Source organism: Pelmatolapia mariae, linkage group LG14 (assembly GCF_036321145.2).
Source record: "Pelmatolapia mariae isolate MD_Pm_ZW linkage group LG14, Pm_UMD_F_2, whole genome shotgun sequence".
NCBI lineage: Eukaryota > Metazoa > Chordata > Actinopteri > Cichliformes > Cichlidae > Pelmatolapia > Pelmatolapia mariae.
This window is the reverse complement of record NC_086239.1, coordinates 3,826,420-3,852,402: the sequence shown is the minus strand read 5'-3', so window position 1 is coordinate 3,852,402 and position 25,983 is coordinate 3,826,420. Positions and strand designations below refer to the sequence as shown.

The window sequence follows — 25,983 nt, the reverse complement described above, 5'->3', positions numbered from 1 at the left end:
ACAGTTTGTTTGGTTGCCTTGGCAACACATCCAGGAGTAAACATACTTGGGACACTGCCAACTTTTCAACTTCTGAACCTGAATGGACGGTTGATTCACCAGTAGCTGGGAGGGTGAACTGCTCTGGTAAGACAGACCTGCTAGTCTGACTCAAAGTGTCTGACTCGCAGCAGGACATTGAAAAGCTAAATGAACTGGAAACAGGCCAATTGCCTATGTGTATGAAGGGCAATGGATTAGTCCAAGTTGGAGATTTATCATGGAATTTGTACAACATCACCTATTCTTTGTGTCCTCTGCAAGAAGGATGTAAACAGAGAAGCCTTTTGTCTACATTTACATCATGAACACTTCTCTAAGCTGGTTGAGGTTTTGAGCCAAGAAGATCAAAACACCTTGATCCAATTTCCTTTACAAAGCTTTTCCTGTGGTGACAACAGGACAGGAGAAGAGTTGTAAATGCGGATAATTTACTAGTTGACTCTAACCCCCACAGGATGCCTACAGTGAGAAGATTTGGGGGGTTGATAGGAGTCATAAAGAAGGGTGTTGACCAGGCTACAGCTTTGAAGTTAGCTGAGAGCCACATGGACAAACGATAAAGTCAACTGATGTGTTTGAATGTCTATGTCTGTATACAGTTGGATTGTAGTGACATATGATTTTTTGAGAATGTTGATTATTCTTTTTGACTGTTACATTCAGTTGTTTACTTGCAGAAATACATAATGAATCACATGACAGGAGTAGATGCACCACGAGGCTGGAGAGCTTGGTTAATGTCTGGTCCTTGGTGGCATTTCCTTTTGAAAATATTAATTCCTGCTTTTGGACTGTTGACATTGATTTGCTTATGTATAGGATGAATTTTACCGTGTATAAGATCAATGCGAACTAAGATGATTTCTGATACATTTGTTAATTATGTACTTTTACAACAATATGAATTGACTGAAATGAATGTCATGACAGAAGCCTGTGTATAAATGATGCCTGCACTGAAATTGTCAAGCAAGAGGTGCATGGATAAGAATATATTACATAGAAATAATTTGGAGCATAAAAATCACAAAACAGGAGGGAATGTTAGAGTGGATTCTTAAATGTTTGTCATTTTTATGCTTGCCATCCATTTCTACATTGTTTAACTGTGAGGCTGAAGTGTTTTATCACAGGGAACATCCTTGTGGAGGTCTGTTTGATGTTTGGTAGAGCTTCCTGCCCTTTGTATGGTTTCACTGTGTTACCTATGGTAAACCATACATTGGGTGTGGGGGAGACTACCCTCTTTATGACCAAGGATGTTCCCCCTGCTTTTAGGGTTTATGACCCTTTGATCAGCAGGAGGGCACCTACACACACACACACACACACCTACCTACACACACACACACACACACACACACACACACACACACACACAGTGCCTCGTCTTTGTAACCAAGGGGGGTTAAGAGGGGAGGTACGTGTTGTAAACTATTGTGTGAACTGTCTCTCAATAAATAGCTGCGAGGGAAGCTGCTCTTTGAAGGACTTTGGGCTGGAGACAGGTTAGGAGCGTGAGCTCCAAGAGCTGGTTCTTGACCAAAGGCCTCCCTTGCGCAAGTAATCGATCGAACACTGTTGCCTTGTTTTCTTTCATGATGAATAAGTCTCTAGAACTAGCAGGGTTTGTGGGAACAGACCCAACATATGTGATGGACAGGAGCAGGAGGATGATTTTGTGGAGTGGTCTGGAAGAAATCATCTCTGAGTAAGACCAGAGATCATCAACTACAGAAGGAAGAAAACAACTACAGCCTGTGCCTATCCAGGATTTTGATGTGGTGGAGAAGTGCAAGTACCTGGTGCCCACACTGACAACAGGGTGAAGTAGAAGACCAACAATTAGCTACCCAGTTTTAATGTTCTATTTTTGTTGTTGCTTTTGTTTTGAAAGGAAAATTCTAAAGGAGCCAGTTGAGGTGGTTTGGGCATCTGACTAGGATGCCTCCTGGACGCTTCCTATAGGTGAGGTATCTGGGCAGTGGACTCAGTGGAGAGATCACTCATCTCTGCAGGCCTGGAATGTCTTAGTATTCCCCGGATGAGGGGAGACACCCCGGATAGAAGAAGTGGCTGTTGTGAGGGAAATCTGAGCTTCTCTGCTTAGACTGCTGCTCTCGCAACGTGAACCTGGATAAACAGCAGAAAATTAATGAATGAATGGATGGATGGACATTTTTACTAGTTATATATCATTAAGTAAAGTTATACTTATTATACTTTATTGTGCCTAATTTTATTTTTGACTAGTTATTATTGTTGTTAATTGTTAAGATTTTATTAAGCTGCACACCACTCTACTTCTTTAAGTTATTTAGGTTTGTTTGATTTAAGTCAAACATTAACTACTATAGCACAAAAATTTCCCAGTTCTGAGATAAATAAACTATATCTATCTTTACCTTAATATCTAAATACTTCTATTTTACCGAGACTTTAAATGCAGGACCTTTACTTGCAGTGGATGTTGCGATCATGCGCCTACTTTAAGTGGGCCTGCACAGCATTTTTATTCCTTGTCTACCAGTCCCATATATTGATGCAATGCCCCACATTTTAATGTGCTCTAGTTTGCAATAGAGAACACCAAGATGAAAAGTGTGGTTCAGAACTGATGTGCTATAAGTGCTCTGCAAGAGCAGAAAAGTGCTGCATAACAATCAGTCCATTTACCAAGAATCAGTCCGTGTGCTGACCTATGGATTAATTGCTATCAAAACTGAAACAGACAGTTTGGCTGCTAAAATATATTTAAACAGTTTTAATACTTAATACTTTAATACTTAATATGATAGACATGGTTGCACAAAACAGAGATCATACCTTCTATTTTAAGATTGGAAATTTTCATTCACATAAATGGCAGTATATTTGTCCTTCACATAACTGATGCCAAACTGTTAACTAGCATAGTTTTTTGTTTTTTGTTTCTAGATTCTAGTTTCTAGGTTTTCATCACCTCTCAGCATTAGTAAGGTGTCCCACACAAACATATTCTTTACCTTATATGTAGTGTTTTGGGATCTGGTCAGACTTTATAGTTGGTGTGATCTGGTTAACAAAAACCAGATAAACCTGCTATAAATACAAATTTTATTTATGTGAGAAATTACATTATTTATGTGCTAGATGGAAAATAAGTAAATTAGGGCTTCATACATTCTTAAATAAATCTTTGGTTTAAGAGAATATAGTGGTAGATTATTGATTTGTTAATGTTTTGGATGTCTTTGTTTTCTAATGATCTGTGCATTACTTCAGCGTTTCACTTTGCACAATCTGGTCCTCTCTTAATTAAAGAATGTGTTTCAGAATTCAGCAGCTTAACCCAGTGAGGACTTTGACTGCAAAATAGACAATGCCCTCTGTCAGAAAAGTCTGATTGGTAGAAGGATAACTAAGCGCTTTGAGGACAGTGACAGCTGATGTGATTTGGTGCTATATAATTAAAACTAAATTGATTTGAATTGATTTGAACATTTCTGTCAGCATAACTGACTTGTTGACTTGTTGTCATTCAGCTGGTATAGGCTCCAGCCACCCCGCGATAAGGATAAGCGGAAGAGAATGGATGGATGGATGGAACTGCTGTCTACATAGACTACATGTTGAAATAGACTACATGTTGAGCAAGCGGAAGAATTAAGATGGTCATTTGAGCAGCTGAAACGCTATTGTAGCAGAAGTGCAAATTGCATGAGCAGTGTTCTTTAACAAACAATAAACCTATTGAAGCAAGAGGCAGTTAATGCTACTCTCGGTAGCAGCACAAGTACGTGGGCACAATAGTAATGAGTAGTGCCATAAGGCAACCGACAGGGAAAGTCATAGCAAATAAAATAACTTCAAAACGTCAGTTCCAGTCAAAACACCGTGTAGACAATGTTTTACCGCTTCGTTATAATGTATCCGTAATTATCTATATCCGTTCCAATACGCATGCGTGTCCGGTGTGCGCGGTTGCGCCAACTGTAAGGATGTTGCTAGCAGCCAGTGTAGATGCACAGCCTTTTCACAACAATAACATCAACCAAATTTGCATTTCCACATACTTGATTTGAGGATTATACATTCCGGACGCTGTCGGAAACCAGGTTTTGGGCCGTACTACATCTAGTTTTCTCCTGGATTGTTTGGTTACATTTTGTTTTGACAATGGGAGCGGAGGGCTTTGCAGATTTACAGCGCTCCTTTTTGCAGGAGCAGAAACAAGAATCATGGCTGGCCAGCTAGGCCGCAGATGGATTGTGTAGCTAAGAGCAGTAGTCTACTGATAGAAAATTCTGTATGTTTTCGTGGCACTTACACATAAAAAGTGGTGCTAAGGAATCAGTATTTTAACTACATAGTTAGACGTCATTTTTGTTACCTTTTTATGGCCAACCACGGCAGCTAGTGAGACCGCTAGCTTCACAACCTTGACTGGTTGACGTTTGCCTAGCTAGCTCCTTTGGGCAGCTAACGATAGCTAACGTCGATTTACCAGACATCCTCTGACCGAAAACATTCGGGAAGTAATCTCTTACAGGATTTATCGTGGTTATTGTGAGCACCGAGGCACTTGGTTCGCAAATTCCTTTTGCAAAGTCTGTTTCTGGATGAATGTGGGACAAAATGGAGACCCCAACGATTGTGTACGATTTGGATACCTCTGGGGGCTTAATGGAGGTAAGGCTGCTATGTCTAAGGCCTTAATTAAGCGAAACATTCCTCTTTTGCTAACACTTTAATATATTTTACCAAATTTGAATCGCAGCTGTCATCATCACTATAGCCCGCTGTCAAGCGCTTAGCTAGCTAATTCGGCTCGGTAACGGAGGCCACAAATTATTGTTACCGCTCTCTATAAACGTCACAGCGGACACTAGACAAGCAAAGGACAGCCGCGATGTCGCATTAAACAGCTGAACAACTTTTGCAGCAAATTCAAACACTGCTGGCGCCCCCGAAGTCAGAAGAGGTAGAGAAACGGAGTCGGAAACTGGTGAGGGACGTCCGGAGGAGCGGCAGGGCGACTAACCACGACACCTGTGATAGTTGCAGGGAAGGGGGAGACTTGCTGTGCTGTGACCACTGTCCTGCAGCTTTCCATCTCCAGTGCTGGTAAGTTATTTAACTGAAGAACACGCACAGAGTCAGTAAAACAAGCGGAAACAACTGCTAGTCCCCGTCAGTTATATGTGTAAAGATGGCTGAATGCTAACTCAAGTGATTGTCCTCGGTTACCGTTTCTCGGTGGTTCCGATTCTCATAGACACATGATTTGAAATGTGTAAAGAAATGATCTGTTAAATGATTTCATTTTGCCTCATAGTTTTTTCGCTACAAAACCTCACGCTTATATCAAGGAAAAGTCAACTTTAACGATCAATTGTTCTTCCGAAATTCCCGCTGTGTTCTCCGTTCACGTTAACCATGGAGGCCGGCTTGAAGCCGCTGTGTTGCCCTCTGTAAGGTTTATTATTAACTCCTATTTTTCCCTGGAAACTGCTTGCATGTCGAATTTACTTGCACACATTTTCAGAATCTCAGGAAATAAAGCAGTTGAAGTTAATTAAAAGACGTTTGGTGATCTAAGATAGCAACTGATAATTAAAGTAACAGACCAGAATGTTTTCTTGCTCTGGGAGGACTGTGCACCGTTATCACAGTCGTCTATCTTGTATACTGACTTTTGGACTTTATATAGTTTGAAAGTGTATAGCAAACTTATTTTCACGCGTCGCTAATGAAAATATAACATACAGGAGTTTGAATAAATGCTTAAATATGTCGTATCTGCAAGAGGCTAGAATTAGCTTGCAGTCGGTCCTCCCCTCCTGCCGAGGCTGCAGCCAGCGGATCTGCTGGTAAAAATGTAGCCTCTGTTTACAATATGGCGACCTCGTTGCTCTTTCCCCCCTTCTTCCACCGCCATCTTACAAACCTTTAAAATCAACTCTGATGGAAAAGGGGTGCATTAATAATACGGACGAAATATTCCGCAGTTTTTTGGACGGGTATAACAGCGTTTGTTGAGGTAATTTCGGTGCCGCAGCGATAAATAAATACCCGTATCATTTTTTCTGTATTACTTTGGTATTTGGAAGAATTGAGTCCAGACTGTCACCTGAAAACCGCATAAAACCCGTCTGTACATATATAGTCACACGTGTGGACGCCTTCAGATTTTAAATATGTATTGACGAATTTTGCTGCTTTAATGTCTATAGTGTAAAAGATAGTGTTACATGGGGTGACAATTCAGTTGTGCCATGCACAGTGCATCTCACATGTGACCACTTCAAACACAAAAGTATCATTAAAAAAAAAACTTGTTTCATTTTTTTAATCTGTGGAGGAATTTATTATTGTTGTCATTTTATTGGATATGTTTTGTATTTCTTAGTCCAATTAATTTTAATGTTAAATTCTGCAATTATGAATTCATACACCGGATGCATCAGCAAAAAAAAGTTTAAAGTTGACTAGAAACTATAGAAACAAACAGCCAATAGAAATGAATAAATTGTTAAAATAGAGAAATAATAATGAGTGAAGAGAAAAAGTAGTTAAATAAGCTTACTACAAGCAAACTAACGGTATGCATCCATCCAGCCATTCTCTTCCGCTTATCCTCGTCAGGGTCGCTAGGGGAGCTGGAGCCTATCACAGCTACCATAGGACGAGAGGCAGGGTACACCCTGGACAGTTCGCCAGTCTGTCGCACGGCGAACACATAGAGACCATTCACACTCAAATTCACACCTATGGGCAATTTAGAATCATCAATTTACCTAACCTCGCTAACTGCATGTCTTTGGACTGTGGGAGGAAGACAGAGTACCCAGAGAGAACCCACGCAAACACGGGGAGAACATGCAAACCCCACACAGAAAGGCCCCGGCCAGGTGGTAGAATCAAACTAAGGACCTCCTTACTGTGAGGCAACGGTGCTAATCACTGCACCACCATGGTTAAAAATGCAAGTTAAAAAGAAAGGAGTAACAAAGCATAATAGATAGATGGTTCAGTTTGGTCACTAAGTGTAATTTTATGAATAACTGTTAAACGGATGGTGGTTGCAAGTAGCAGATGAGTGATGGAAATACCAAGGTAACAGTTAACCAGACATAATTTTTAAAAATGGTAAGGTGAAATGAGGTGGATCTGACGAAAGTTTTCTTGAATGTGGGCAGTATGCAGTGTAAAACATTGGGAGCAATTGATTATTAATGAATGTGTCAGCTACTGTAATGAAAATGTAACATTGAAAACTGCCATTACTTTGCACTGTGTGGATGCTTTTGTTGTAATGCAGCCATTGGCCCACCAGATGGAGACAGAAGAAGCTAGACTTTTGTTTTGATACCAATACAACGGAATCAAATCAGTTTTTCGTTTGAAGGAAATGGGAATTAGAAATTGTGATTCATTTTATGTTATTAAATTTTTAATTTCTGTCTTCTTACGACAGCAACCCACCTCTGAGTGAAGAAATGCTTCCTCCAGGGGAATGGATGTGTCATCGCTGCAATGTTCGAAAGAAGGTGAGTGACAGATGTTCTGTTACACATTTGATTCATTCTGCTTTTGAAATATATCCTGGAGAGTGTGTTCTATGTACTGATAAATCAGTTAAATTCAATTTTATTTATACAACGCACAATAATATTTTACCCTACAATAATACATACAGAGAAAAACCCAACAATCATTTGACCCCCTATCAGCAAGCACTTTGGCAACAGTGGGAAGGAAAAACTCCCTTTCAACCAGTGTTGCCAACTTAGCGACTTTGTCGCTATATTTAGCGAGTTTTCAGACCCCCTTAGTGACTTTTTTTCTAAAAAGCAACTAGCGACAAATCTGGGGACATTTCCTGGTGTTATTGGAGACTTATTTCTGACGACTTTTTGACGTGAAAAAGTGTATCGCTCTTACTCTCAACAAGCAGCGGTGCTGCCGTGGGCACCTCACCCGTGCCAAAGTGCTCACGGGCGGAGGATAGTCCTCCCCCAGCTGTTATTAGGGCAGGAGATGTTCACACCTATGAATCGCGCATGAGCGAAGCCGCTGCTCCCGCACTGACTGTAACGCAGTTCTTCTTTTACTGTTATGCTGTTTTGTGGATCACAAGGTTTAAAACTACTTATAAACACACACACACACACACAGTAACTCCACCAGAGTGCCAATTTCAGGTCACTTTTTTTTGCCGGTCCAGATAAAGGAGCAGGGTTGGAATTGTGACATTAAAAACAATAATTGCTAAAAGAAATTTAATTTGTAGTTCTAAATAAACTCTACATGCATTTAGGACGTTTTTTACTCACTTTATGTCTCTTCCATGATGCTATTTCTCTCTCCAACAACGTAGGTTACAAATACATTAGCATGACCAATTATGCAAATTAGGCGTTGACGTCATTTAGCGACTTCTAGGACAGCCAATAGCGATTTTACTTACTGAGGAGTTGGCAACACTGCTTTCAACAGGAAGAAACCTCTGGCAGAACCAGACTCAGGGGTCGTGTCCAAATTCATGGGCTGCATCCTCCTGAGGACCGGGCCTTCGCAATCTAAGTGGGCCGGGTCCTCAGACGGTCGGGTAGGCCGGAAGTAAACGGCAGTGAAATTGGACGGTCTAGCCTTCTGATTAACGTCACCGCTGTCTCGGTGGAGTTTAATAAACTCGGCCGTCTGCTCCTTGCTATGTAAAATATAACAGTACACTGGCGTAAATTCTCGACCATCTCACACTTCTGTTTAATCAGTTTTCTGTTTGACGTTTAGTCAGCTGTATAAAAACCAAGGAGGAACCCACTCGGGGGATTAATAAAGTTTTATTTTATCTAATCTAATCTAATAACTTTAATCTCAGCCAAACCGATTTACTCACAAACAAACAAAACACTGAAAGAGCCCAACAATAACATTTTTAGGTTGTCTCAGGTACTTATATACTACGTTTAACCCGAGTAGCGAAAGTCCGCGGTGATCTGAAAATGATGTGCCGGGAGTTGTGCCGTTCTCGGCGGCTTCAGTGACCGTCGAGCTCCCGGCTAGCTATCGAGCTGGTGGGTAACAGACGTCTCCGAAAACGTCGAAGCACTTTTCCAAATATGCGATATCTTGATAAACCGAGCAGATATTTGATGTTTACACAGCTACTTTCTCGCCTGAAAATATGTTAAAAGTTTATTTTGTGACCCAGAAAAATTAATAAGAGTAATTTTAAAAGGTAGTACCGGCCGCCATTACCGGAAACTAGAGTTTGGCTGGGCCGCGCTATGAATTCTGGGATATGGTGGGCAAAGAAGGATACATCAGACCCATCCTGAAATTCGGAGAAAATGAGGACCCATTTGTCGGCTGCATTCGGAGCAGCCTATGAATTTGGACAGCCTTCGGCGCGTCGCTGTGACGTAATCGGTCTACAAATGCGGCCTCAGGAGGAGGCAGCCCATGAATTTGGACACGACCAGGGAGGGGTGGGGCCATCTGCCGTGACACATAGTGAGTGAGAAAGGTGACTGAAGAAAAACTACTCAATGCATCATGGGAATCCCCCAGCAGTCTACACCTATTGCAGCATAACTAAGGGAGGATTCAGGGTCAACTGATCCAGCCCAACTATATGCTTACATATGCTGTATGTGAGGAGCAGGATTTTGAATTCAATTCTGGATTTAACAGGGAGCCAATATAGGAGAAATCTGCTCTCTCTTTCTAGTCCCTGTCAGTACTCTTGCTGCAGCATTTTGGATTAATTGAAGGCTTTTCAGGGAGTTTTTGGACAATCCTGATAATAATGAATTACAATAGTCCAACCTAGAAGTAATAAATGCATGAAGTAGTTTTTCAGCGTCACTCTGAGACAGAATATTTCTTATTTTAGAAATATTACGCAAAGATTGGAATTGGACGAAGTCAGTCCTATATATTTGTTTAATATGTGCATTGAAGGACATGTCCTGGTCAAAAATGACTCCAGGGTTCCTCACAGTGTTACTGGAGGCCAAGCTAATGCCATCCAGAGTAAGAATCTGGTTAGATACCATATTTCTAAGATTTTCAGGGCCGAGTACAATAACCTCGCTTTGATCTGAATTTAGAAGTAGAAAATTAGAGGCCATCCAGGTCTTTATGACATTTCTGCAGTTTTACTAATTGGTGTGTGTTATCTGGTTTCATGGATAAATAAAGTTGGGTGTCCTCTGCATAGCAGTGAAAATGTATACTATGCCTTCTGATGATACTGCCTAAGGGAAGCATTTAAATTGTAAACAGAATTGGTCCTAGCACATCCATAATTAACCTTGGTGTGTGAAGCGGACTCACCATTTACATGAACAAATTGGAGTCTATTAGATAGCCATCTGCTCCTTGCTATCTAAAATATAACAGGACATTGGAGTAAATTCTACCATCTCACACTTCTGTTTAATCCGTTTTCTGTTTGATGTTTATTCAGCTGTGTGAAAAAACTTTAATCTCAGCCAAACCGATTTACTCAGGAACAAATCAAACACTGAAATGAGCCAAAAGATAACAATTTTAGTTATCTAAGTGACTTGTATATCATGTTTAACCTGAGTAGCGAAAGACAGCGGTGGGTTTGAAAACGATGTGCCGGGAGTTCGGTGTTCTCGCCGGCTCTAGTGAGGTTTGAACCCCCGGCTAGCTATCGAGCTGGTGGGTAACAGATGTCTCCGAAAATGTCGGTGCGCTTTTGCAAAAATGTGATGTCTTGATAAACTGATCAGGTATTTGAAGTTTACACAGCTGAATTATCGCCTGAAAATATCTTAAGTTTATTTTGTCACCCAGAAAGAGTGATATTAAAACTAAGTAGCTGCCAGCATTGTTGGAAACTGGAATCGGCTGGGCCGCGCTATGAATTCTGGGATAGGTTGGGCAACGAAGGATACACCCGACCCATCCTTCAAATCTGTGGAAATGAAGGACTCATTTGCCGGCAGCATTTGGAGGAGTTTTCGAATTTGGACAGCCTTTCCTCACGTCGCTGTAACGTAATCGGCCTCCAAATGCGGTCGCCAAAGGATGCGGCCCCTGAATTTGGACACAGCTATGATACCGGAGACTGCGGCTGTGTCCCAATCCAATGACCGTACGCTTCGGAGTATGCGCAGTTCGCGTACTAGGTACTAGGAAGTACGAGAAGTGCGGAAGTGAGAGGCTTGTTAAATGGGACTGTCTAGCCTTCGTCACGCTGCTCAGGTTGCCTAGCAACAATGATGCTAACCACGAGAAACGTTTCATACAGCATTATTTGACAGAAATGAAGGAGAAAAAATGTTTTGTTCGTTAATTTTTTTTATAACATCACTTTGATTAGTTGAGTATCTGAGGCTGAGACCACATTTGGCTCAATGTTTACATATATGTGTAAAAAGAAAATGTACGAGCTGTGAAAACTGTTTCTGATAGAATGAAGAGTAGACTGATATATTAAATATTCCTTTATTGGGTGAGAAAATCAGACCATGTCATAACTGCTTTAAGTCATACAGAATAGATATCAGAGCCTTAAACAGGCTGACTTCTGCTAAATGGGTCAAACTGGGCAGAAAGTATACAAACACATAACATCCTTATAGAATATGATGTAACACTATTGATCAACTTACCTCAAAATATGTAAAGCATATAAACAATTACAACAGTATGATGCAGCAAACACAGCAGTACTACTAATCCAAAATACTCAAAGCTTCATGTAACTGAAACAAACATTTATTTTTAGCTCCATTCTGCTGCTGATACATACTTTAGGTTTCTGAATATTAAACTTGTTTCTGCCTTTCATAGTGTGTAACTTGAAGGCCCTGAGTACTTTCTCCCACACTGAAAACACTGGAATGATAAAATTATTTGAACATTACCTAATAAGACTGATTCAGGACAGACAATTAGTTATTTTAAACTTTGCTAGCAGTCCTTCACAAACAGGGAACAGTCTGTCTATTCTCTCCATCTGTCAGCTGCTGCTGGCTCTTCCTCCTCCTCTTCCTCACACACTGCTGAGTTTGTCCTGGTGGATCATCAGGGGTGCAAAGCCTCACAGATGATGTGCAGCAGTGGGTCCCTCAGTCTGTCCTCACTCTGGACACTTGCAGTTGTCACACATGGAAATCAAATGTGCGATAAGCTGCAGGATTCAAACACAAGTGTAACTTATAAATACATGTTCATACTTTTATTACACAATCAGAGAGAAAGAAAAAGAGAGAGAGTGCAGGACAGACAGACAGATGACAGTCTCAGGTGTATACACTGCTACAAAACCGCACAAGAGAAGGAGGATTTAGTGTTTGTGTTATTACGAGTGCTAAACAAGAAGAGTTCCCAGATGGTACAGTGGACACATGTGTGACTCCTGTGATTAAAGCATCTTTCTTTCAGCTTAACGAGTGAACCGTCAGCTCGTTCAAACACACATTAAAGTCCGTTTGGCTCGACACCACCGAACAGAGGCAGCAATATAACATAGCTAACATGAACAGTGCAGTGAATCCTGCTTGTGCCGTGATATTCAGGACTGCAAACCGAGCAGCATCACTGACTTTCAGCTTGTTGTGTTTGTGGATATATGACTGACTTTAATTATCCATAAAATCATCACATTCTCTGTAAGATTAAGGTCAACTATTGAACGGCGAATATTTTAAAGTAAAGGCTTTAAAACCAAGCTGACGCTGAAAGTACAAACATCACTAATGTCACACAACTTTGCCGACATGTGGCCAACAGTAATGTTTTAATGTTCTTCATTATTACACATTCGCGCATAAATAAGTCACATAATATTCAGTACTTACTTTTAAAAGTTTACTCTTTGGCTGCTCCACTTCAGCCGTCTGCCGTATTTTTTGGCAAAATTATCCACACCCACCGCCGCACTATGAATTGTGGGATATATGGGACCACGAAGTCTACAACGGACCACACTTCAAATTTGGGGAAATTGACGGCGCATTTGGCTACCGCATTTGGAGTACTCTTCTAATTGGGACAGCCGTCGTCGCGTCGCTGTGACGTAATCGGTCTCAAAATGCGTACTCCGAAGCGTGCAGTCGCTGGATTGGGACACAGCCTGTAACAGCTAGCATGAATGGATATAGGTGTGTGATGGCATTACCGGTGACACGCAAAGTTGCCAAGAAAGCAGGTATACTAGGGCACTTAGTTTGATCTGTTAGCTTTTTAAAAAAAAAAAAATTCAAGAATTTTGATATGAAAGGAAGGTTGGAGATTCGCCTATAACTAGCTAAGACAGCAGGGTCAAGAGATGGCTTTTTAAATCAGTGTTTGGGTTTTGTGTGCGAATATGTACAGAAAAGAGAACAGAAGTCTGAACAGACCAACGGCCTGCCAGAGAAATCCTCCTCCAAGCGCTCTGCTTCTCCATCCGTGGAGCTGGAGCTCAACGCTGGCCCGCTGCGGCTTGACGGTCTTCCTCCGGGGGCCGGAGCTGCAGGCCCTGGTCTACGAGTGGCCCAGGTCCGACTGTTGGACCGCAGAACCAGCAGCAGGCCAAGCAGCCGACCTGGGACTCCAAATTCCAACACTTCATCCACCCCAACCCCCTCAGAGGAGCAGAACGATGGAGAGGAGGAGGCAGCAGAGCCTGAGGATGAAGTTCAGGGTGCAGAGCTCGAGGGTTCTACAGTTCCTGTTCCGACACCGCGACTCCTCAAGAGGCCCTTTCAGCTCCTAATAGCGGCTGCTATGGAGAGAAACCCCACTCAGTTTCAGCTGCCGAGTGAGCTCACGTGCACCACTGCACTACCAGGTCAGTCAGTCATAATGACTACCAAAATATGATTTCTTTCAGCACCCTAAGTTTAAAATACCTCTTTATATATGCAGTTTAGACTGTTTCTGAAATGTTGCTCTTTTGTTTGGATTTCTAGGCAGCAGTAAACGGAGGAAAAAAGAAGAGCTGCTTGGAAAGCCCTTCAGGAGGCCTCAGCATGAACTGGATCCCAATGGTCTAGTCCCTTTGCCAGTCAAAATCTGCTTTTCATGCAACAGGTCAGGAATTCTGGAGCACAGTACAAAGAGGTAGATGAAGCCCCGAAGCAATGACAGCAGGTACTAATTCTATTTATTTGGTCTCTCAGGAGTTGCAGGTTGGCTCCGCTGATCCAGTGCGATTACTGTCCCCTCCTGTTCCACATGGACTGTCTGGACCCTCCACTCACAGCTTTACCTGCCGGCAAATGGATGTGTCCAAACCATGTCGAGCACTTAGTAGTAAGATGCACTGTGCTGATTCTAAGCTAAAGCTGCTTTCCTTTTCCTTTTATTGATATTAATTTTTATTGATATATTTTTGTTTGCCATGCAGCTGAATCAGAGGAGCCTCAGCTTGTCCAGCCGCTGTCAGCTCTTCGATCAGTTCCAGGACAGGATGTCCCAGCACGCAGTTAAGTTGGACTTCCTGCGTAGAGTACATCGACAGAATGCTCCCAACCGACGCACCACTCACCAGCGCAACAAGAAAACCATCAAGGTAGACGTGTGTCTCAGTGTGACGGTGCACTGTGTTGGATTTCATATAATCCTTTTTTCTTGGCCACTGGAACACAGGTGGAGATCTAGGAAATTAATGGCTTTAATAATATATCTGTTACACTAAGACAGTAATACCTAGATACTGACATACTGTCTTTGTTTCAGCTTTTGAAATTTAAGCAGTTGTGCACTTGTATATGAACTGATGCTATTTTTAGACACATCTAAACATACTGGTTAATTTCATAGAAAGTGTTAGATTATCTCTAACAATCAGTGTTTTTATTCAGGTGCCAGATGCCATCAAGTCCCAGTACCAGAATCCTCCACCCATGCTGCTTCCTGCAGGGGTGCGCCAGCTGGAGCTGGTTTGTAGTGGCATTCCTGACCATCAGCCCACAAAGCATTTCACCACAGAGGCTGAGCAGCAGGAGGTAGGCACAAGAGAAACCAGCAGCTGCCTAACATGTTCTTTAAGTCAGATTGTAATGATAGTTCCCTGAAACAGGCTTTTGTGTGCTACAGTCTGTGTCATCTGATGTAATAGGATGTGAGATTAATAGGAGAGCAGCTTAACCTCCTAAGACCCAAACTCTTTCATGGCATGCATTTTTAATTTCTCTTTGCTATTTGGGCTGATTGGGACCTGGTGAATGTAAAACCAAAGAATTACCAGATTTTATTTTTTACCTGATGTTTGTTTCTGAGAAAAATGACAGCCACATATGAGGACATTCGTTTTAAATTTCAATAGAACAGTGGCAGTATAACGTCCTCGCATGTGGAAATCAGGCCTTTGTAGAGCAAAATTTAGTATTTCGGTATAGCCAACCCAAAATGTGATGTCCACATATGTGGACGCCAGGTCCTAGGAGGTTAAGGATGATTGATCGCTTTCCTTTTCATTTTGGATTACTGTGAAGAGAGTTTGGACAAGAAGTTTTTTGAGAGTTTGATTTTTGGTGTAGATAAATGAAACACTGACACATGTGTTACTGTGTTTATCAGAAAGTAACAGAAAATTCAGTTTCAGAAGTTCTGAAAGCTGAACCAACTGCTTCACGGCACTTCCAAACCTTCAGATTGCAACAGTTGCATTAGAAAGACTGTGTAGACTGTAGAGCTTTGAGTAATTAATTGAAAATTGCAGCAAAAGACAAATTCTGGTATCTGTTTGTTTGTGTGATATAAATGAATCCTTGATGAAGGGGAGGGCCTCTCAACAGAACTGCTGGTTGCTTCTTTATAAAAACATACATGTGTTGTGTTGAACAGTGGCTTCAGGATGTCATCGCTCTCCAGTGCAGTATCATGCGACACCTATCCATCAAACAGAAGGCCTCATCAACAGAGTGGCACTTTGAGCAGAAAGCAAATACACAATCACGTGGAACATCAGAGGACATGAAAACTCAGGCCTCATTAGAAAGGACTTCTTCCCCTGACCCCTGCTCTAAAGCTTGCAGTACACCCAGTGACTCCCAGGGGGCCTCTCTTTCCAAGGACAGCCCATCAGGGCTAGTTCTTTGCAAATGCACCGTGACACCATGTCAGAACTGTAGGAAACCTAATGGGCCTCTGGAATTGGTTCAGCCTCCCAGAGCCAATGGACCTGTAGACTGTAACAGTGCCTCAGATTCCTGCAGGGAGGCTGAGCTGCAGAACAGACTGAAGCCTGGGAAAACGCCATCAGACTCAGCTTCTGCCTCTGGACTGGTGAACCACATAGGAACAGAAATGGTTAAGAAGGAACCCGAGAGCACTGTAAATGCATGTGCTCAAAAGAACTGCCCCACTGCCCCCACGATATGGCCCCACAGTGGCCAACAGAACCACAGGAGCCAGACAGAGCCCCAGGAGGAGTGTATGAGCACCGATGAAAAGCCCTCCTTCTCAATCACCAGCAGTTCCTTCACAGATGCACCATCTAGAGGCAGCCAGGAGCACGACACAGTAAAGTTTGGATCAGCACCTACTCCAGGTACACATCATCAGAAATGTCAAAGCTGCAGTCTTAATGTATCACTTTATACAGCTAATAATAATAATAATAACATTAATTAATTTTAATAATACTTTAAAGTGTAAGAGATAATGTACAGTAGCTATAGTGATTAGTAGGGTCCCACCCTGGAGCCAGGCCTGGGGAGGAACTCAAGGGAGTCTAACCAGAGACTGTGTTTTAGCCCATGCAGCCTGGCTGTGTACAGGCTAAAGAGATGACATAGGCCCACCCCCGATGTGCTCACCACTTGGAGGAGGTGTTGTGGGGGTTCTGTGCCATGTGTGTCAGTTGGCAGTAAATGGGTGCCATGGTGTATATGAGAGAACATTTAATTTGAGGCTATAGCAACATTATTTTACATATTTAAATTAATATAAATACATTTTTAACATTAAGAAATTGTGTTAATAGTCATGATGTTAGGCTGAATTATTATTATTAGTATTAACATCTCATTCATAACGTCTGTTTTGCATTAAAGCATAGAGAAGGCCTCAGAACTGAGAATGGTTATATGCTCACCTTTCTTCACTGCAGGCACTACATGCTCGTTTGAAGGCTTACACACATTCACTCGCACACTTTAACACACGTGCATTCACACGCGTGCACACTGACCAACTCTGCTTCATCCAGGAGATGCAATACTGTCAGAACTCTTTTTTCCCCCTTATAATGTAAGAAAGAACTCCAAGCAGATGGGAAGAAGGTCATTTTTTTTAATGCCTCAGTCTAGGATGGATGGGATGCACAGCTTATTTTATTTGGCAGGTCACTTAAAATTGTGATTCTGTTATTTCTACTTTTAATAATTTATCAGTTTTTTGTCTTTAGGAAAATGTTTCTTCAAGAAAGTGGAAATGTGATTTTGATATGGGATGTAAATACAGTGAAAGAGTTGAGCTCTTTTGGCAGATACTGTATATAGTTTAACTATCAAAACATTGCATTTTCTAAAGTGGAAACAAATGAAAAGTTCATTTTAAAAGACCTGAGTTTTCTCTCTTTTGAATGTTTACTATTGCTATTAATTGAATACTCATTGCTAATATAATCGATAGTGCTCACAGTTTTCTTGCATATTTTGTATCGTGCAGCCCCATTTACCAAAAGGATACATGGCCATTTACGAGAACATTTTATTTTCAGTTATGGAGTTATGAAGAAAAAAAGGGTTATTCAGATTAGGGCTGGGCGATATATCGAGTTTTTTAAAAATATTGATATATTTTTATACGAGATATAAGATGTGACAATATCCTTTATATCGATATAGTCTATGTTACGTTATAATTATAGTTGTGGAGCCACAAGTTTGCCTCTCTTTCGTCCACTTTTGTCTTTACGCAACGTTACTCGGCCTCGCCTCTCTCCTTCACTGAACACAACTCCCCCTCCTCCCCCATTGCTTCACCTGCAGGCAGCGACAAGATGGACACGGCAAATCTCTGTTAACGAGTTACTGCGCACCGTCCCGTGCGTGGGGCTGGACGGCGTCAACGTGTTAACGAGCTAACCACGCTAACGAGCTAACCACGCTAACGACATGCAGCCAGCCCAGAGGGGCTGCACAGCCTAGAATCCTTTCATTCTCTCAAAAGTTGACAGCGCGCCTTTTGTATGAATTCTGATTGTGCTTGATGACCGCGAACCGTTGGTATGTGGTACACAGCACTCAGCAATCAGTCAAAAAATGTTTTAGTACGACTTTGGTATGCTACGGAGCTGCACCGCTTGACGGATTGTCGGAGCATTACGGCTACTGAGGAGCCTCGCGTAGTAATACGTACTGTGCTTGAGCGTAATATTACCGTATTGTGTGTGTATAAGGACCATAAATGGCACCTGTTAAGAGACGTGGTTACGAAGCGGATTTCAAACTCCAGGCTGTCAGTCACGCAGTAGAAGTTGGGAACAGAGCAGCTGTGAAATATATGTTATTATGCTCAGTGTCTTTTAGTTTACATTTTGACTGCACAATTGTGAGCTTTTTGTTATGCACAAAAACAACATAGTTTTCTTTTATTTATGGAGCATTATTATTTAATAAATGCTCATAATTTATTTTTGAGTAGTTTTTTTCATGTACATCTATGCTGTATGTTAATAAAAGTGCCTGTGTTACATCTGGGACACAGCTTTGACTAAGAACTTTCTTTTTGTTCTTACTTTATGGCTTTAAAAATATATCGAGATATATATCTTATATCGCCATCCAGTTAAAAAATATCGAGATATGAATTTTGGGTCATATCGCCCAGCCCTAATTCAGATATAACTTGTTTTACCTTATATCTCAGTAATAGTTTCTGTGCACTTTTTTCCTTTATAGTGAACTATCAAAAACATCTTTTTTTCTTTTCCTAGTCCTTCTTTTATCTCATCTCATCAATTTGTCTGTTTTTTCTCCTGTCCCTCAGACATAAAGGCTGCTCCTGCACTGATGGACTCACTGCTGCCCAACACACTGTCCTCCATCACCAACCTGTCCAGCTGCATGAAGGATGGAAAAGAGGAGGATGGGGGTGAGTTTGTCACTCTGTGGCCACATGTGACAGTTTAAGAGCCTTTGTATTGCTGTGTTCTGCTATGAAGCACACAAAGATGTAATTAGCTTCTAGCGGTTGTGTGTTTGTGTGTGTGCAGGGATCGAGCTGGACAAACTGGATTCAGAGATGATCAAGCTCTTGGCCTATCAGAGGATCCAGCAGCTCTTTGCTCCCAAAGTGCCCAGCACTCAACCTCCCCCCACCACCAGCACTACCCCAAAAACCTCAGCACCCCACCCAAACAGTAAGACAGCTTTGCACTACAATTTCGTCTGTTTACTTGTCAAGAAGTCAGTTTTTCTGCTGTTTGATTGCTGTTTTGTTCTAATTATTAAAACCTACACTCTCCTCCTTCCAGGTCAGAAAAAGGTGCAAGCCAGAGCGGTCTTTTACCCTCTGACAGGAAAAGGAGGAGCTGTCAGCATGTGCTATAGGACGTTACACATAGGATCAGGTAGGACATTCGGTCGCTGTGACTTTGACCCTGCTGCATTCTGTGCCCTGGCTCTGAGCCACTCTTAGGTTTCACATTTGATGGGGAAAGGTTCACGTACTGACGTACTTTTTAAAAATCATACCAGTTCACCAAACTCCAGTCAATCATGTTTGATTTAGGTTAGACTCTTGCCTTGTGACTAAAGTTTAGTAAGACAGAAGTGGAACATAAGTAGGGCCCCATTATACCTGCTGTGTGGTGCCTGGCAAATGTCACCGTATAGCAAAATTGATCTTACATGTTGTAAGCTGTCATCTCTGCTGGTCATGCTGGTCATCCATCCATCCATTTTCTTCCGCTTATCTGGGGCCGGGTTGCGGAGGCAGCAGCCCAAGCAGAGAAGCCCAGACCTCGCTCTCCCCAGCCACCTCCTCCAGCTTGTCTGGGGGTATACCAAGGCGTTCCCTGGCCAACTGAGGGATATAATCTCGGTCTGCTCCGGGGCCTTCTCCTGGTGGGACATGCCTGGAACACCTCACCCAGGTGGCGCCCAGGAGGCATCCTTGTCAGATGCCCTAACCACCTCAACTGGCTCCTTTTGATATGGAGGAGCAGTGGCTCTACTCTGAGCCCCTCCCAAATGGCTGAATCTCTCACCCTATCTCTAAGGGAGAGGTCAGCCACCCTTCGAATGAAGCCCATTTCCGCCGCTTGTATCCCTGATCTCTTCTACACTCAGCTCTCTCTTCACCAGAGCAGACCGGTATAGCGTCCGCATCACTGCGGCCGCCGCACCAATCCGTCTGTCGATCTCCCGCTCCCGTCTCTCGTGAACAAGACCCCGAGATACTTAAACCCCTCTACTTGGGGCAGGAACTCGCCCCTGACCCGGAGTGGACACTCCACCGTTTTTCGGCTGAGGGCCATGGCCTCAGATTTGGAGGTGCTGATTCTCATTCCCACCGCTTCACACTCTACTGCGAACCGTTCCGAGGCAAGCCAGAGGCTATCACCTGATGAAGCCAACAGAAACAACTTCATCTGCAAAAAGCAGAGATGACATCCTGAGACCACCTAAGTGAAAGCCTTCCACCCCTTGGCTACGCCTAGAAATTCTGTCCTTAAAAATTATGAACAGAATTGGTGACAAAGGTTAGCCCTGGCGGAGCCCATCACCCACCAGGAACAAGTGCGACTTATTGCCGCCTATGTGGACTAACGCAACGGTTGTATAAGGACTGAATGGCCCGTAGCAATGGGCCAGACACCCCATACTCCCGGAACACCCCCCACAGGACACCCCGAGGGACACAGTCGAATGCCTTCTCCAAGTCCACAAAACGCATGTAGACTGGTTGGGCAAATTCCCATGCACCCTCAAGTATCCTTGAGATGCTGAAGAGCTGATCCAGTGTGCCACAACCAGGACGAAAACCGCATTGTTTCTCCTGTATCTGAGGTTCGACTAACAGACAGACTCTCTTTCCAGCACCCTGCACCCTGGCATAGACTTTCCCAGGGAGGCTGAGGAGTGTTATTTCCCCTGTAGTTGGAACACTCCCTCCGGTCCCCGTTCTTAAAGATTGGAACCACCACCCCGGTCTGCCAATCCAGAGGTACGGCCCCTGATCTCCATGCAACATTGTAGAGGTGTGTCAACCAAGACAGCCCTACAACATCCGGAGCCTCCAGGAACTCAAGGTGGACCTCATCCAACCCAGGGGATCTGCCACCAAGGAATTGTTTAATTGCCTCAGTGACCTCGCCCCCAAAGGAGGTCCTCGAAGTATTCCTTCCACCGCCCGACAGTTTTCTCAGTCGAAGTCAGCAGCACTCCACCCGCACTATACACAGTGCAGGTCGAACACCGCTTTCCCCTCCTGAGTTGCCTGACGGTTTGCCAGTCTTGGCCGCCGCCTGGCTCACAATGCACCCTACCCCTACGGTACCTCCTGCGGGTGGTGGGCCTGCAGAAAGATGGGCCCATGTCCCTCTTTCGGGCTGTGCCCGGCCGGGCCCCATGGCGGGACCCCGGTAACCCTATCCCGGGCAGGGTGAACTGTTCCCTCGATGGTCTTGCCATAGGGGTCTTCCGAATCGCTCTTTGTCTGGTCCCTCAACCAGGACCAATTTGCCATGGGAAACCCTACCAGGGGGCAAAAGCCCCCAGACAACATATCCCCTGGGATCCCTGGGACACACAAACCCCTCCACCACAATAAGGTAGCGATTCGCGGAGGGGACTTCTCCATTTTTATATCTGATGCATCGTTCCATTGCTGCTGCAGCTGGGTTAAAGTCTGTTTTTAATGGCATTCTAACATCATATCAGTACAGAAGTTTAGAGATTCACAGGTTTCACAGAGGGAGATGTTGAAACTTTGAAACTTGGCAAAAACTTTTAAATTCCTTGGCTTCCAACTTTGACTTCTTCTCCTTCTATACCAGCACTGATTTGGAGGACTGGCAGCACCTATTGTTCAGAAGAATACTGCAGCACATACATGCACCGTAACAGCTAGCATAAATGGATATAGCTGTGTGATGGCATTACCGGTGACATGCAAAGCTGCCAACACAGCAGGTATACCAGGGCCCCTGGTTTAGTGTCTTGGACCTGAGCTAATCACTCCTACAGATATAAAAATGGCAAGTGATGCAGAAGCAGTGTGTGGAAAAACTAACAACACCCCATCATTCATTAGCTTGCAGAACCACCAGACACTCTTGTGTAGATTTGCTGATGTGCTTGGAGTCATTGCACTGCCTGATCCTTGGTGAACTTTTTTGGACTTTAAATCCTGGGAATATTTTGCAGCTGTCTTGAATGTTTTCCACTTGAATAGTGAATAATCTTTCTCATGGTAGAATTATGAGCATGTTTGGGACTGGCTTTATGCCACTTCAAATACTGACGTGCAGCACACATTTATTCTTTAAGACATCTTTCCTCTTTGGCATTATGTCGACACACACCAGAATGCTTCTGAGTTTATAGAGGTGGTCACTCATGCTGATAATCAGTTAATCAATTGTTTTTGATTAGCAGTATGTACCTGCTACATGTCATCTTTATTTCTATGGAAGCAACAAGGGTTTGCTTCGTGTTTCATACACTAATTCTGCATTTTGGCTTCTTTTTTGTCAAATACATGACAGTGTAATGTCATATTTTAGAGTATAATATAATAATATATTGAGCCTGTACTAGCTCCCAATCTCTGCATCATTAGTCAGGTTGAGTGATAGTTGATACCTTCATCTTTAAATCGGAATATTTTAAGCAAGTTGTCTGTGAAAGTAAGTTCTTAGACCTGTGAGGGTTACAACAGGACCATGAGGAATAAAAACTACTGAACAAAAACACAATATGTCACATTGGAGTGCAGGTCATTAAAATACATTTCGACACATCAATATTGCAGAAAAAAAATCCATGTTGCATATCTTTATTCTTTGTGTTGTGGGAAAGGGTGTTTAAGTCTTTAACTGTTTCTTTAAGGTGCTGACATGGATGTGTGCCTTACAAACTACGGTCACTGCAACTACATATCGGGGAAACATGCCTGTATTTTCTATGATGAGGTGAGGCCTTTAAACTCCATCACTCTGCAGAGCACTCCTGTGGTTGTTAGTGAACAAGATGTAAATTGTGTGTGTGTGTTTGTCGTCCTTCAGAATACCAAGCATTATGAGCTTCTGAACTATAGCGAGCATGGCACCACAGTGGATAATGTCCTGTACTCATGCGATTTCTCTGAGAAGACCTCACCATGTCCACCCAGTGGCCTGGTAGCCAAAGTCCAAGGAATCATTCGTAAGTACATCTCCTTCATCTGTTTGGATTGGCTTGAAGGAACCCAGGTCTGTGTGCCCAGTTAGTTTGATGTGGACTGCTGATGAGGTTGTCTCTCATAGATTTTGTATGAACACAATTTTATGAATATCCATCCATCTTCTTCCACTTAGCCACTCATCTGTATGTGTTCTGGTTAAAATGGTTAAAATTTTATTTGTGAAGAAATCATAACGTCATTGCTTCTGTAACTTAAAGGAATACTTTAATTTATACTCTAATACTGAAAAGAATCATTTTTAGTTTGGCTAGAATTTCAGGAAGTGTAGCCCCCCATGTGCTTAAATGTCAGTGTCCTGTTTGTTATACTGACACTGCTCCTGCAGTATTGGTCAGCTTTTAGTGTTCTTCATCCAAATTGTGGTCAAGGTCACATTTGTCATTCTTAATGGGTCCATGTAATTAGTTTGTGCAGTGTAGTGAACCAATGACAAGAAAACTTATCACCTTCTTGCTGTAATTCATACCTTACAGTAGCCTATGAGATGTGATGAGCTATGCGTGCTTATTTTTAAGTGAATAATATTAGCTTAATATAAAAATAAAATAAATAAGTGAACATCATCATTAGCTGTCTTCAGTCAGCCCATGTTCTTGGACTGCAGCTGATGGCTCTTGTTCTGCTCTGAGTCCCAGTGAGCTCATTGTATTGTCATTGTTGGAGAACTGCACACGAACCAGTTCTCCATCTGTTGTAGGTTCTGGTTAGAGTGCCAGCTTCAAGTGCAGGGAAAAAAAACAAACCATGAGTTTGGTGTTGGAGTTCATCTCCACCCATAATGGCGATCTAGCCAGCGAGCCTGCTGGTAGAGAAAACACCAAATGGGAAAGAACGGGCTGGCTTATTATTAGCTATTGCAATTTCAAAGTAAAAGTAAGGATGTAGTAAACTTACAGTACAGTGGTAAACTTGGTGCATATGGCATTGTAGCAATGAAAAAGGTAAATAAATAAAGTGCTAAAATGAGCAGTCAGATATACTTGTTCTGTGGCAGACCACGTTATGTAAAATCTGAATGTTGCTCGTATCACATAAAGCTTCCAGTCTTAATCTGTTATTAAAGATCATTTGGACAGATGTTTAATTAGTAAAGAGCTGCAGTGTGAAACAGCATTAAATCAGATTTCTCTGAAACTGTTTATAGATGATGAGTGTAAAACATGTTTGCCAGAGTTCAGCTTTCCACATGATTTTAGTCTCATTTTCAAAACAAAGTGTTAATTTTTATTTTGTGGATAAAATGTAATCAGTGAAATCTTTTCATGGTTGCATTGTCTTCACATTAATGGAGTTTACTGTGACACTAGTCTGTACAGACGTCTTTCTCAGACCTGCTGCATTTCTTCTTTGCGTAGGTCGCAGTAAGAAACGGGAAGAGGACGAAGGAGCCAACTCCATGGTGGGGTTGTTGCCAGTAGGTGGAGTGATGAGTAGCCAATGTCAGGGTGGTGCTGAGCCGTCTTGTAGCTGCAAAGCGAGTAGCTCCAGTCTAATTGGAGGCAGCGGGGCGGGCTGGGAGGGCACGGCCCTGCTCCACCATGGCAGCTACATCAAACTGGGCTGCCTCCAATTTGTCTTTAGCATCACTGAGTTTGCCAGTAAGCAGCCCAAAGAGGAGCAGGCCACTACACCTGCTGCCAGTTGCACAAGCACCAACACCAGCAGCAGCAGTGTCATCAGCACCACCACCGCTAACACCTCCACACCACCACCACCACCCAGCACTGCCACAACGAGCGGCTTTTCCAACCAGGATGAGGCTGACTCTGAGACTGTACCTCCCCACCAAGTGCCCGTACTGCGTTCTAACTCTGTTCCATAATCCGCACAGGAAGCCCCGCCCTCCCTCTTATTTTGCACCTTCTGTGTCACGATGAAGGGAAAGCTGCACAGCTGGTTGGTCAACAGGGAAAAGTTCTTTTTTGTTTGTTTGTTTTAATGGTTTATATCTTTGCATGAACTTGAAGTATTATTGACAATCTTTTTTTTTTTCTTTTAAATGACTGACGTAACCTTGTGTTCACTTCAGACCGTTAGGACTTTGAGCAAACATTACTTACTTGCGCTCAATCTTTTTTTTTGCCAGTATATTAGTTATGTATGGTGTAACCTTTTTGTCAGTCAGCCCATTTAGCACAAACATTTTTTGTTGTTTTCCTTTGTAGTATTGAATTCCATACATTCTAATTTCTTTTGCTGCTTTTGCACCACAGGTAGCTATATATGTATGAAAACATACATGCTTATACACTATAACATGTATATATAATGTAAATACATTTTAATTCAGTGCCTCTCGATTGGAGAAACATTGGATTTCATGTAGATTTGCCATTTTTTGGTTTTTAACTGTACAGCTCATTGAATTTGTGATACTGTGTAGAGTACCAGACGTTTTGTGATAAAACTTGTTCTTAGTCTGTACTTTCCGCTGTAGTCCATCTGTAAATACCGTATAGTTTTAGCACTCATTTTAACATCTTGTGCTGCTGTGTATATAAGCACTCTTTGTCTGTACCTGCTTGTCTGTTCAAACCTGTAAATACAGAAAGATTTTCTAAGAACAAA

The 25,983-nt window shown here is 42.5% G+C and overlaps 1 protein-coding gene across 1 annotated transcript; it reads left to right on the top strand.

The window, feature by feature from the left end:
• The first annotated feature begins 4,007 nt into the window (after positions 1-4,007).
• LOC134641071 (PHD finger protein 12-like) lies at positions 4,008-25,983 on the top strand. Its single transcript, XM_063493271.1, has 15 exons — positions 4,008-4,713; positions 4,967-5,148; positions 7,502-7,574; positions 13,387-13,843; positions 13,965-14,085; positions 14,175-14,307; positions 14,402-14,566; positions 14,859-15,002; positions 15,844-16,549; positions 18,994-19,098; positions 19,220-19,366; positions 19,481-19,576; positions 23,061-23,143; positions 23,237-23,375; positions 24,771-25,983. The coding sequence occupies exons 1-15, from the start codon at positions 4,648-4,650 to the stop codon at positions 25,235-25,237; spliced, it is 3,084 nt and encodes a 1,027-aa protein (XP_063349341.1). The 5' UTR covers positions 4,008-4,647; the 3' UTR covers positions 25,238-25,983.